General features: G+C 43.1%; 1 protein-coding gene across 5 annotated transcripts in view; it reads left to right on the top strand.

Moving 5' to 3' along the window:
* Window positions 1–14,460, top strand: part of DNAH8 (dynein axonemal heavy chain 8) — a 358,350-nt gene that overhangs the window by 288,274 nt on the left and 55,616 nt on the right. For 3 of the 5 annotated variants that reach the window (XM_051854776.2, XM_070074113.1, XM_070074116.1), the window contains 2 exons: window positions 8,908–9,024; window positions 11,405–11,506. The exons of 1 other annotated variant lie outside the window; for it this stretch is intronic. In XM_051854776.2, the coding sequence (XP_051710736.2) occupies window positions 8,908–9,024; window positions 11,405–11,506 (219 nt within the window). The remainder of the gene's footprint in view (window positions 1–8,907; window positions 9,025–11,404; window positions 11,507–14,460) is intronic. One more of the 5 variants, XM_070074114.1, reaches the window with a different exon arrangement.

Genomic DNA, 14,460 nt, shown 5'->3' with positions numbered 1-14,460 from the left:
AACAAGAACAGGGAATTGGTTCCTGTCACAGAAACGGCAGCTTCAGAGCTGGGGCGGGGGGGCTTGTGCTGGAGTCCCTCCCCCATAGAAAGCAGAACCTAGTAGCAAAATAGCCAAACACATCCCTGCCCCACCTGCTCCCCAGTGCAATCTCTCTTTTTTTATTATTTTTTAAATTTTTAATTAGTTTTTGACAGATTCAATATGGTTTGTAGATACAGTTCTAAGAACATAATGATACTGTCTTCCTCCCTCGCCCTCCTTTCCTCTCCCCTTCTGTCTTTAGTTTTTGTGATGACATATTTTAAATTCAGATTACAGTAAAAAGACTTAATACTTCACTGAATAAGAAGTTCAAAAAGTAAAAAGCAAAAAGATCCTAGTTTAGTGGGAATATAGACAACAGCTATAAATAATAATTGGGTGGGAAAATTACCATTTCATCCATATACAGTAAATTTTAAAGGAATCACAGACCATTAAAACTATGGCAGTATAGCATTCTTAACCATTAGTTTGACAAACGTATAAAACAAAGTTTCTTTTAAAAAAAAAGATTTATTTTATGTATTTGAAAGAGTTACAGAGAGAGGTAGAGACACAGAGAGAGAGGTCTTCCATCCACTAGTTCACTCCCCAGATGGCTGCAACGGCTGGAGCTGCGCCAATCCAAAGGCAGGAGCCAGGAGCTTCTTCTGGGTCTCCCACATGGATGCAGGGGCCCAAGGACTTGGGCCATCTTCTACTGCTTTCCCAAGCCATAGCAGAGAGTAGGATCAGCAGAGGAGCAGCCGGGACTAGAACTGGCGTCCATATGTGATGCCAGCACTTCAGGTCAGGGCTTTAACCTGCTGCGCCACAGCGCTGGCCCCAACAAAGTTTCATAAAACTATATTTGCAGCAATACTGATACACATAGACCTTTCTTTTTTGTTTATTTTTCAAATTTTAGCTCCAACATATAAAGGAGAACATGTGGTATTTGTCTTTCTGTGTCCGGCTTATTTCACTCAACATCACGTCCTCCAGCTGCATCCATTATGCTGCAAATGGTAGAATTTCATTCTTTTTTTTATAACTGAATAATATTCCATTATGTATATATATCACGTTTTCTTTACTCATTCATCTAATGATGGATGGCTTGATCAGTTCCAAATCTTGGCTATTGTGAACAGTGCTGCTATAAACATGGTGGCGCAGGTTTGTCTTTGTTACAACGTGTTCATGTCTTTTGGGTATACCCAGTAGTAGGATTGCTGAGTCATATGGCAAGTCTAATTCTAGTTTTTCTAAGAAATCTCCACAGTGGCTGCACTAGTTTACATTCCCACCAACAGTGCATCAGTGTTCCCCTTTTTCCACATGCTCGCCAGCATTTGTTACTCCCTGTCTTTTGGATTTTAGCCACTCTGACAGGGATGAATGATATTTCATTGTGGTTTTGATTTACATTTCCCTGATGGCTAGAGATGTTGAGTACTTTTTCATATATTTGTTGGCCATTTGTATTTCTTTTGAGAACTGTCTATTGAGGCCCTTTGCTGGTTTTTTGACTGGATTTTTTTGTTGTTGTTGTTTTATAAGTTGCTGATATATTCAGGATGTTAACCCTTTATTGGATAGGTAGCTTGCAAATATTTTTCTCATTCTGTTGGATGGTTTTCTTTGCTATGCAAAACCTTGAGGTTGATATAATCCTATTTGTTTAGCTTTGCTTTTGTTACCTGTGCCTTTTGGGGGTTGGGGGTTCTTGTCCAAGGAGTTGTTTCCTATGCTAATGTCTTGGACTGTTTCCCCTATGTTTTCTTCCAGAAACTTTATAGTCTCAGATCTTAAATTTAGGTCTTAAATTTAGGAATGGATTTTTGTATATGGTGTATATGGATCTAATTTCATTCATACACACACACACACACTTATATACACACACATACATATATACGTATGTCCAGTTTTGCCAGCACCATTTGTTGAAGAGATTATCCTTACTCTATTGTATGATCTGAGCACTTCTTTCAAAAATCAGTTGGTGCTATATACATAGATTAATTTCTGGGCTCTCTATTCTGTTCCATTGATCTATGTATTGGCTTTTATACCAGTACCAAGCTGTTTCATTACTATAGCTTTGTAGTATGCTTTGAAGTCAGGTATTGTGATGCCTCAAGCTTGGTTTTTCCTGCTCCGGATTGCTTTGGCTATTCTGGGTCATTTGTGATTCCGTATGAATTTTAGGGTTGTTTCTTCTAATTCTGGAAAGAATGTCATTGGTATTTTGATAGGGATTACATTGAATCTGTAGATTGGTTTAGGTAGTATAGACATTTTGATGATACTGATTTTTCCAGACCATGAGCAAGGGATATCTTTCTGGTTTCTTTTGTATATGTGTGTATGTCCTTGATGATTTCTTTTATCAATGTTTGATAATTTTCGTTGTAGAGATCTTTCACTTCTTTCGTATTTGATTTTTGTGTGTATGGCTATTGTAAGGAGGATTTCTCAGTTCTAACAGCTTTTTGGTAGAGTGTCTAGGTTTTCCATGTACAGCATCATATCATCTACAAGTATGGATAATTTGACTTCTTACGCCACCAACCCAGCTCAAGAGCATGGAGCCTATTCCTGTTGCAGAGAACACAAGGACTTCGTCTCCTTTCTTAGTGGTGACTTTGGCTGGTTAAGAGCAATCCTTGGGTAGAAGAGTAGGGGGAGTGCGGTTTGTTTTTTTGGTGAGGTGAGAGCAGCTTTACCCAGTACAAAGCAGGTGTCCTGGGTTCTACCATCTGCTTGTTGCGCCCTGCCCTCTCTCCTCTTCTCCCCAGCCCCACTGCTCTCCCTAGCTCTCCAGGAACTCACTTTCCATGCAGGGTGGCCAGTAGCTACCCTGAGAAGGGAAGTTCCTGTGGCAGCAGCTGCTCTTGCTGCAGTCTGGTGATGCCTCTGCCTCTGCCAGCCAGCCCTCATGCCCTCCCCATGGGAGCCTTTCATTTCCTGAATGCTGGCATGCACTGGGCTCAGTTTGGCCACCACTCCCTCTCTGAGAACATTCCAGCTTCCTTTTTTTTTTTTTTTTTTTTTTTTTTTTTTTTTTTTGACAGGCAGAGTGGACAGTGAGAGAGAGAGACAGAGAGAAAGGTCTTCCTTTGCAGTTGGTTCACCCTCCAATGGCTGGTGCACCGCGCTGATCCGATAGCAGGAGCCAGGTACTTATCCTGGTCTCCCATGGGGTGCAGGGCCCAAGCACCTGGGCCATCCTCCACTGCACTCCCTGGCCACAGCAGAGAGCTGGCCTGGAAGAGGGGCAACCGGGACAGAATCTGACGCCCCGACCGGGACTAGAACCCGGTGTGCCGGCGCCGCAAGGTGGAGGATTAGCCTAGTGAGCCGCGGTGCGGGCCCCAGCTTCCTCTTGAAGATGACCTAGGAGGAAAGCTTCTCTCTGGCGTCAGTATGATCCCTATATGATTTCCCAAGAACTCCAATGTAGCATCATTCTGAGTGTCAGACCACATTCACTCTTTGGGATTTTAATTTTAAGTACATCTCCCTCCCAAGTTTTGGTCTTCTGAAACCCAGTCATTATGTTCATAGTCTCCTTCTAACATCTCCTACAGAACATTGGAACAACAGTCTCTGGGTTTACCCATCTTTGAACAACATATTGGATCAACTAAACATCATGTCTTAAGTGATAGTTCTCAGCGTGTGCCTAGGCCCAAGACTAGGCCACTTAAGTTAGAATCTGGGAGGAAGGAAGGGGAGCTCAGTCTTTTTAAGAACTTCCCAAGTGATCCAGTAGGCAAGGAAAATTGAGAATGGCCAAATGGCCACAGCTCTTAAGGGAGGAATCTTCAATCATTTTTGCATCTTTTTCAAAATTTAGAATTTGTTCCTTACGACTGCAGTTTGCCCACATTGAATGCCACATTTGGGACTTTTATAACAGCTTATGTACAACCTGCTGAGTTGGTTTTTGTTTTTGGCTAAAGTCATTGATTAGGTTCTCTAAGGGCCTGCTGTGGCAGGTACAAATGGAAATTTTATCATGGCTCTTTAAGTTCTATATTAAATAAAAGTGGCTATGTCAACAGTATCCAGGGGGATTCTACTATTAACAGTTCTTCATTTAAAAAAGTGTTTATGGGTCCAGCATTGTGGTGTAGCAGGTAAAGCTGCCGCCTGGGGTACTGGCATCCCATATAGGTTCCAGTTCAAGCCCCAGCTATTCTCACTTCTGATCCGGCTCTATGCTAGTGTGCCTGGGAAAACAGCAGAAAATAGCTCAAATCCTTGGGCCCCTGCAACCACATGGGAGACTTGGAAGAAGCTCCTGGCTCCTGATTTCAGACCAGCCCAGTTCCAGCCATTGCAGCCATTTGGAGAGACAATAAAAGATTCTCTCTCTCTCTCTCTCTCTCTCTCTCTCTCTCTCTCTCTCCCCCCTCATTCTCCCCCTCCCCCTCCTTCTCCCTCTTTTCCCTCTCTCTCTTCCTCTCCTTCTCCATAAACTCTGCCTTTTAAATAAATCTTTTTTAAAAAGTGTTTATTTCCCCTAACCTTTCTCTTCTTTCTTAAGTTTGGGCCTTGATAAGCACTCCTTTTAAATTTAATAGTGTAGCTAAAGCTCTTGCTTTGGGGAGGCATGATGATAAAATTCTAGTTTAAATGTCTTTTCATAATTAGCAATAACATGATCTAGTCTTAACTTTTACACTCTGCCCTATAGTGTTTCTTGGTGGTTCTGGCTCATTATTTTACCTACTAATGTTTTCTTTTATTGTCTAGCAAGGACTATATTTTTCATTTTATATTATAAACAATAAATCAATAGGGATGATGCTCCAGAGGAAGTCTCTGCTGGAGATAGATCCTTAGCTCCTTTGAGCCTGAAGATGCGAGGGAAATGATTCTGCACTGGCCTGTGAGAACTGCTGAGGTACAATCTCTTAAAATTGGAAATAGCCTTGACATCATTAAAATGAAGACCTCAGTGAGCAGCTCTTCATCAGTGTTGTGAGGAACTTTCCGTATCTCACTGAGAGTTCTGTGCTCTGTGTATTCTCTGGAAGTAAAAAGAAGCAGTGAGTTGGGAGTAGACCAGTCCCCCTGATGTCAGCACTCTCACTTTCCCGAGGTATAAAAGTGCCCTCCTGTTGAAAGAAGTTTCCGCAGTAAGTCTGTCTGCATTCCTCCCCGAAGCCCATGAACGCTCAGCCCCTGCTGAGGTCACCCTCTCCTGCAGTAGAATCTTCCATCGACCACAGCCTTTATGTTCCTGTCCTTCCTCTTGGCCTTTGTCAAACTCGGCAATCCTTCTCTCTTTTCAAAGAATGGCTTCATTTAATGCTGAACCAAAAACCTCTGATTAAGCATCTTCCTCAGGCTTATCGTCTACTAAAATTCAGCAGTTAATCATGTTCACTATCACTTTGTTCCTTTCTTGTCTCCAAGTTTTATTTTCTCAACTGCATGAAGACTCTTTGAAAGTGTATCTATTTTGGCCGGCACCGCGGCTCACTAGGCTAATCCTCCGCCTTGCGGCGCCGGCACACCGGGTTCTAGTCCCAGTTGGGGCACTGGATTCTGTCCCAGTTGCCCCTCTTCCAGGCCAGCTCTCTGCTGTGGCCAGGGAGTGCAGTGGAGGATGGCCCAGGTGCTTGGGCCCTGCACCCCATTGGAGACCAGGATAAGTACCTGGCTCCTGCCTCCGGATAGGCGCAGTGCGCCGGCCACAGCGCGCCCGCCGCGACGGCCATTGGAGGGTGAACCAACGGCAAAGGAAGACCTTTCTCTCTGTCTCTCTCTCTCACTGTCCACTCTGCCTGTCAAAAAAAAAAAAAAAGTGTATCTATTTTAATATTTTTCTATTTTACCACATACAACTTGTCCCGTGACTTCAGAAATACTAATTGGACTGAAGATAATCAAAAATTCCAAATAAATCTAGAAAATTTTCTGCTTTTGAGCTTCCAATCATAGGTCTTGGTGAGTTTAGTCTATCGTAATAGTATTCCAAGATGATAATTTGAGTTTTTTCTTTCTATTTTCATTTAGAGAGGTCAATGGATATAAAAAATTACAAGAACTTGAAATGACTTTATTTGTGAAAGAAGAGACACTCATCAAAATTTTGTCTTTTTTTAATCTTAAGAGAAACTAAACATTCTATGACTTTAGTGACCCAACTTAAAAAACGTGAATGCTTTAAATGAAAATTAATAGTAAGTAACATAAATGTGAAGCAAATCTCAGCTTTGGGGCAATTTTCAAAATCACATTTAAGGAGCAACTAAATTGCAGTTGCTTAGTGCATATAAATGGGAGTGTTTCCATAGAGCCAATTTAAATGGCTTCAGTAATTGGAAAGAAAGAATTATTTTTCATTCAGTCCTCTGTCTAATTGAACATTAAATTTAAAAAATTAAGTCAAACACAGAGGTAAAACAGTGTACATTCTGATTCTCTTTTCCAAGAATGGGAAAACATTCGCATTTTATCAAGTGGTGAGCAGTCTTCTCTCCAGCAGTTCTCAAATCCCAGAAACTAAAGCGTTAACTGAGCACATTTTCACGTCAGTATCTCCTAAGCCCTCTCAGCTCATCCCTGTTCCTGCAGTAACCCGGAAGAGACTTGCCTTAATGTTTCTGAAGTCTACGCAAGAAACTCAGAACCCTGGGTCAGCTTTGGAATTGGCCTCGCGGAAGAGAAGAGAGTCCTTTGTGTTCTGAAAATAAGCAACCAATGTTTATTAGGCAACCATGATTCTTTCCTCAAGGTGTGGGTGCAAAAGGGAGACAAAAATAGAAGCATGTCTTTGACTGTCAAGGCTCCAATCTGATCCAGAGCCAACTATTTCAATGTGGAACAAACAAGAAAAACAAACCGAGGCAACATGAATACCAGAAATAGGAGAAAGCCATCATGAGAAGCAGACAGTTTTAAGGGCTCAGGCTCCTTTAGCTCCTGGGAGCACATAAGCTGTCCTCTTGTCAAGGCTGTGCCCTCTGCTCCTTGCTACCTGCTCTAGGCACAAGGTGGAAGATGGCACTTCCTAGCATCTGGGGTTACGAGTCTTCCTGGTACACTCTCCAGATAGCAATTCTGACCTGTAAATCCAGATTCTTGGGGGAAGGAGTCTAGTTGGCTCTTCGTGGGCTGGTTGTCTACCTTTGGTCAAATCATCTGATGGATGGGGGTAGGAGTCCCATCATACAAATCTCTAATACCTGAAAACCCAACCTCAAGAAGTACAGGTCTAGGGGCCAGCGCTGTGGCATAGAGGGCAAAGCCGTGGCCTGCAGTGCCAGCATCCCATATGGGCACTTGCTCCAGACCCGGCTGCTCCACTTCCAATCCAGTTCTCCGCTAATGGCCTAGGAAAGCAGTAGAGGATGGCCTAACTTGGACCGCTGCACCCTTGTAAGAGACCCGAGGGAAGCTCCTGGCTCCTGCCTTCGGATCAGTGCAGCTATGGCCATTGCAGCCATCTGGGGAGTGAACTAGTGGATGCAAGGTCTCTGTCTCTATCTCTCTCTCTGCCTCTCTCTAACTCTGCTTTTCAAATAAATAAATAAATAAATAAAGCTTAAAAATAAGTATAGGTATAGAAGTAACAATGGTATTTTACATTTTTAAGAGTTGGGTTTTTTCTTTGCTCTTAATCTGATCTCATGGTAATATCCCAGAGGGATCTCTCTAGGACTAGAATATCTGGACCCAGATTAATGTTAATGGTTTATTTAATATTTTAAAAGCATACCCTGAAGTCAGTGATTAAAACCTTGGTGCGTTCTACGTTTCTTGTCATGGTCTTGTCCAAGCTAAAATTTATTCAGCTTCCTTTAAATGCTAAAATTACTCAGGATCTGATGCATGGGGCAGCTGCAATAGGGATTGGAATGGCTTGTGAAAACCACAGTGTGTGTGTGTGTGTGTGTGTGTGTGTGTTGGGGAAGCCAGAAAAAAGAAAAATTCTTATGTATTGAGAGGTAGAAAAGTAGAATTAAGTCTTTCCATAGATATGTGGAGATTCTCCACTCCACAGGGGTCCTTGTCGTGGGCACAAGGATAGGTGGACCTAGACACCAAACCAAATAAAGCAGTAGACCTTCCTTAGAGGTTGCTTACGCTCCTGGGCAGGCAAGCTGCAAGCTGATGACACAGAACATTTGGATTCGTCTGTGTGGCTTGCTGGGTGGTCAGAGTCTAGAGATTTTAAGTTTAATTCTAACACTTACATACCTTTCAAATGGTCTTCTGAACACCAAAGCAATTGAATCATGGGGTCTGAGTCCAATTTTGATTATGTATGCGTAATTTGGCAATTCTAAACAACTACCGAGTATTTCATAGGCCTGATGCAATTAAGTAGAGAGAACCAAATAAGGGTAGTATGAAAGTTTGAAGATAGATGTCTCATGTGTACAGCAGAAAATTTTAGTTGTCAAGATCTGAAACAGCAAGATTACAAAGTGAAACTAGCAGGGAGTCCAAAAGCTCCTCAATGATTAAGTTATTCATCTTGGAAAAATTGTCACTCAGGTTTAACATCTCCAAGTTTGAGAAGTTTAATTTAGAATAACAATTCATTCAACAACGTACCTACTGCACATTTTTGAGTTGTCAGTGGAGACCTAGGGTTTTTTTTTTTTTAACTCAAGAACAACCTAGCAAATATTTGGAGACTCATTTTTGTAAGCCATTGAGCTATGGGGCCATGAAATAACTTTCTTGTGGTTAGTATTTCCAAAATATTATACTTTCCTTGTAGGGGAGTGGCAGCTTATTTTGGCAACATGACCTTAATTTTACTATACTTTCTTTTAATAATAGAGAAGGAATCACCTGCATATAGTTTTTAAAAAGCCACTCAGGACTCAACTTCTCTTTGGTGTTTTTAAGGAACGACGAAAGTTTGGTCCCTTAGGATGGAACATTCCTTATGAATTCAATTCTGCAGACTTTTCAGCCAGTGTTCAGTTTATTCAGAATCACCTTGATGAATGTGATATTAAAAAAGTGAGTAAAATTGTTTTTTTAAATTTTTATTGCTGTCCTTAAATCAAGATTTTTAGTCTGTGATGCAGAGGGAACATGCCCTTCAGAGCGACGGGTCATTCTAATCAGCTGCTTACTGGTCCAGCCTCTCCCTACCTCCCCCACTTGCTACCCCTCATACAAAAGAGACTGACCATCAAGGATGAAAGTTAGTGTGTACAAAGCACCACCACCTTCTTCCTGTCACTTCCAAGTGCCGCAGTGCACCTTAAGAGAAGGCATGCACCACGTCAGGTTTCTCTCCACTGGTCTGACTCTTGCCTCCTTAAAAGGACAGCATTGTCAACCCACAAGAAATGTTTGCATCTTAAGTCACTTCTAAGCTCGCTCAAGTTGATGCATAGACAGAGCAATCATTCCTAATCATGATAGCTAGCCATCACATGGCATGTTGTGCTTTCAGAGTTCCCGCTTATATGCAGGGTCTCATTCCTGCCTTCACAACTCTGCCATGTAGGGTAGAGTTGTATTAGGTAGAGAAGGTATTATTACTAGTATCCCACATTTTTTTTTCGACAGGCAGAGTTAGACAGAGAGAGAGAGACAGAGAGAAAGGTCTTCACTTTTTCCGCTGGTTCACTCCCCAAATGGCCGCTACTGCTGGCGCGCTGTGCCGACCCAAAGCCAGGAGCCAGGCGCCTCCTCCTGGTCTCCCAGGGCCCAAGCACTTGGGCCATCCTCCACTGCCTTCCCAGGCCACAGCAGAGAGCTGGCCTGGAAGAGGAGCAACCGGGACAGAACCGGCGCCCCAACCGGGACTAGAACCCGGTGTGCCAGCGCCGCAGGCGGAGGATTAGCCAAGTGAGCTGCGGTGTCGGCCCCTGTATCCCACATTTTTATCATGGGGAACAGACAAGCAAGACCAAGAGAATTCCTCAAGGTCACAGAGCCAAGGATGCAAGCCCAGTTGTACTTCCAGACATATAAAGGGTTGGAAATCTGGGTTTTCCATGGTCTTGGGCAAGTCAATGAGATGCAGAGCCTGTTGCCTCATCCATAAAGTGAGCAGTGTTTCAGTGAGGAATTAAATGAGTTAGTGTTTGTGAAAGCACAGTATGTGGTGTTTAGGAAGAGCTCAGTAAATCCTGCATTCTGTCGTCCATGCCTCTCTTCCTCCCCATAGCAGCATTTCAAAGTAGCTGTAGAGACTGCAGTATCGGGACAGTGATAGTGAGCCATGAGGAATGTTGACTCAGGCAGGAAGGAATTCTAGAACTAACCATCATTTTTCCTTGAATGATAAAAGGATATTAAAAGTATGGCAATTTGGGGCCAGCGCCGTGGCTCACTAGGCTAATCTTGCGGCGCCGGCACACCGGGTTCTAGTCCCGGTCGGGGCGTCAGATTCTGTCCCGGTTGCCCCTCTTCCAGGCCAGCTCTCTGCTGTGGCCCGGGAGTGCAGTGGAGGATGGCCCAAGTGCTTGGGCCCTGCACCCCATGGGAGACCAGGAGAAGCACCTGGCTCCTGCCTTCGGATCGGTGCGGTGCGCCAGCCACAGCGCGCCGGCCACGACGGCCATTGGAGGGTGAACCAACGGCAAACGAAGACCTTTCTCTCTGTCTCCCTCTCTCACTGTCCATTCTGCCTGTCAAAAAAAAAAAAAAAAAAAAAGTATGGCAATTTGATGAAAAATTGTGAGGGTTCATATTCTGTGATTATTTATCATTTTGGTTTGTACAAATAATAGCTGCTGTGAAAGGCAACCAAGCTAAAGAATAAAAGTTAACCAAGAAGTAAATAAAAATCAAACATCCTCACTTATCCTACTCCAAATGAATTGAGGATCTTTTAACTAAAAAATTATAATATCTGAAATACATCACTAGCATAAGGTTGCTATAGAAATTAATAAATACTTAGATGTAGTTTTAGCTCCCTGAATAAGGTGGCAAAATATTGCATTGTAGCAAAAAACCTTCTGAATAAATGCTTTGCTAGTTGTTCTCATATTGATTCCAGAAAATATGAGAAAGCATATTAAAGCGTTGATTACTTGATTTTCCTCCTTTATTCACTAAACACCACTTTTCCCTTCGGTAACAGTGTGGCATTGCTGTAATGAGCATGATAGGTGATTACATCCACGGAGTGAAAAATAGTCTCTTTTCCTGTTTTAAATAATCAATGGGCAATATATCCACTAGTGTTTAGTATTGTGGGTTTTTCTTTGATGAACAAATCATAGCCATTCCAGCCACGTAACAGTGAAAGTTGTTAATGTAAGATAATGAATGATTTTAAATGCAGTCTAGCTACAGCTCCCTTTTCAAGACCTTTCCTCTAGGAAGATATCTGAAATGTTTAGTTACAGGTAATTCTTTTTTTTTATTTTCCATAAAGGGTGTATCGTGGAGTACGGTTCGGTACATGATCGGAGAAGTACAATATGGAGGCAGAGTGACAGATGACTTTGATAAGCGTCTACTTAATTGCTTTGCTAGAGTAAGTCAATTTAGAAAAAAAAAAGACATTGCATTGCATTATCCTTTTCAAGAAGAGTATTTTTTTTAATAAGTATACCAAACTTAGGAGGGGGAGCATAGAGTGGAGGTGCTGAAAAGAATTAGCCAAGAAACGCACACCCATGCCCTGTAGCTAGCGCTCTCCTTGGGGCTTGAGCAGAACAGTCAATTCTCCATGGTCCATGAATCCTCTCTCACTCAGAGGAGCTGCTCATGCCCAGGCTCTCTCACCTCTGCCCCTCGTCTTTGTTCCCCATTCTGTGGTGTCTCCCCGTGAAGACAACACTGCACAGGATTTCTTCCTCTGAGTGCCCATCTCACGATGATTTTAAGATCCAACATAAGGGACTGAAAAATTCAGCCAAATTTAAATTTTCTCATTTCTTCTATTAGGATAGCCCACTGGAAACTGATACAAAGTGTTCATTTGTTTTGTCTGTGCCCAATACAATCTACATTTTGGTAAACATTTTCTAGAGAAAATTATTCCTTAGCAATCATGGCTTTCACATCAAGGTTGAACACTGTCAACCAGACTCAAACTCCTCTTAAAATTTCTTACATGCTAGGGAGGCAAAATATATTAGCTAAGTAGAAAAAACAGGTATGTCTGTATTTTATGGTTATCAGATTCTTTATATTAGTGTCATTGATAATTCTTTGTTTCAGTCATTTTCTTTCTTGATGAACAAAACTAAAGCCTCAACAAATTTGGTAAGCTGAGGGTTGGCCCAAAATCTGATATTTCTTTTAACTCTTACATATTTTCCCAAGTTTTTCTTGCAGCCATATGTTGAGAAAAGTGGAAACTCACAAGTAATGGTGGGGCTGTGCAGAGGCAAGAGCCCTGCTGCTCTGGCTTAAATTGGGACAGACCACATGGGAAGAGTCTAGAAATAATGAAATTACTAAGTATCCCAAGTAGAGATTTCCCAGGACATTTCTAGAAAAAAAAAATCCACAAAGGGGCTTGTCTAAAATGTTCATGGCTGCACTGGCTATGGGGTTGAAGGCAACCCTCATAGCTTGGTTTCCCTGGAAACAAACTCTGGGATAGTGACTTGTTATAGGGGCTCCCTCCCTCTGCCCTTCCCCCAGGGCATGACCTTGGCCGAGGCAGCTCCCTTTGGCTAGGGCACTTCCTGGGGACGGGCAATGCTGTGAGCCCACAGTAGCCCGGGTCCTGAAGGAGGACGGGGTGGCCCCTCCCAGCCTTCCTGGGGGGATAGATCAGAGACAGCGGATGAGCATGGTGGGGTATCGCTGCTCACCCTCTAATGTCTCTTGTGAACCAGAATCCTACGCCTGAGGCCATGTCCCAGAGAAATCCTCAGACATTAAAGCAACAATATAATATATAATAATGTACCACAACATTATTCACAGCGTTGTTTGTGGTGGTGGGAAGTGGAAGGCAAGGTGCGTATCTATCATGAGGAAACAGACAAGTTGAATGTTGTAGGTGCCTTTGTGGTATACAATGCAGGCTTGGAAGAAATTATCTATATGACATCATACATAGATCTCAAAAAAATCTTTTTTAAGGACAGAGCCTAAAAAAATAAAATTAGATCTATAAAATAATACAGTCTGTGTGTATTTCACAAGAATTAATACATATTCAAGGACATCTATGAAGGACATTTAAATAGATGCCCTAGAAGGAAGCAGACTGAAGGTAGAGAGCAGGACTCAATGAGGAAAACCTAAAGTGAAAGGGGCTATGGATTTTATGATAATAAATTGAGGAATATGAGAAACTCTACCTGAGGTTCAAAGGAGGAAAAATAAATGGTGTCTTGGTAAAGTACACTTTGTTAGAACGATTGTGAAAGTACCTTCAGTTGGGGTTTAGCAGTGGAGACCAGGAGAAGTGGTTAGCTTCAGGGTCGGTTTACAGAGCGTACCCAGCAGCATGATGAGGGTACCAAGTGTTGGGGCAAAAAAAGAGGGAGATCCAAGATCTGACCAAAACAATTGGAGAGAGATCTGACCAAAGCAATTGGAGAGAGAAGGGAACTATTTTCAGAGAGGGGAGGGCTGCAGACGGAATGAGTTTTATTGGCTGAGGCTAGACCCTAGGAGTTTTTGGATCATGTGACATTTGTGATATCTATCAGACATGCAATGCAGTTGTTTAAGACTGTAAGCTCCATGAGGGCAGGGACTTGGTCTGCTTAATGCCACATTCCTAGCACCTGAAACACATCCTGGTGCATAGTAGGTGTTCAATAGATATTTGCTGAGTGGGATCTATTGTGGTACAACATGTTAAGCTGCTGCTTGAGATGCCCATGTGCCATATTGTCGCTCCCCGTCTTCGTGGAGGAACGACACAGGACCCTGCGCTGTTCTTTCGTCTGCTCGGCCCTCCCCGGGTTTGCTGCTGGTTCTTCCCGGGTTGGCTACTATCCCTTCCACCTCCGTGGAAGGGCAGTTCCCCCTGGCCACATTCCCCACTTCCGCAGGGGAGCGGCACACCGCCGGCCGGCTCTCTCGGGGGCTGCACAGGTGTTCCTTCAGATGTTCCCCTTAGATGTTCCTGGTGCATGCCGTCTCTCTCCTCCTTTATAGTCCTCCTCCGCCAATCCCAACTCGGCTGCCCACACGCCGAGTACGCTGCTCTCCTCCAATCAGGAGCAAGTCCTACAGTTTATTGGTTGAACTGGAGGCAGCTGTGCAGAAGCTGTTTTCTCCTCTCCCAGCGCCATATTGTGGGAGAGCAGATGCATAGAATAAGTCTTAATTCCAGTAACTTAGTCTAGTCCGAGTTGCTCCCCACAGATCCCCCTTTCTTTTTATTTTTTGGCGTTGATACGCGCCTGTCTTCGGTGCCCCGCGGCACACACTCTGCTCTGCTTGCTAGAGTTGCCACAGGTTCTTACAAGTCCTATCAATCAGGCAAACCGAATCCGGGTCCTCTCTTTGCCATGT

Source organism: Oryctolagus cuniculus, chromosome 5 (genome assembly GCF_964237555.1).
Source record: "Oryctolagus cuniculus chromosome 5, mOryCun1.1, whole genome shotgun sequence".
In the NCBI taxonomy this organism is placed as follows: Eukaryota; Metazoa; Chordata; class Mammalia; order Lagomorpha; family Leporidae; genus Oryctolagus; species Oryctolagus cuniculus.
This window is presented reverse-complemented; position numbering and strand designations above follow the sequence as displayed.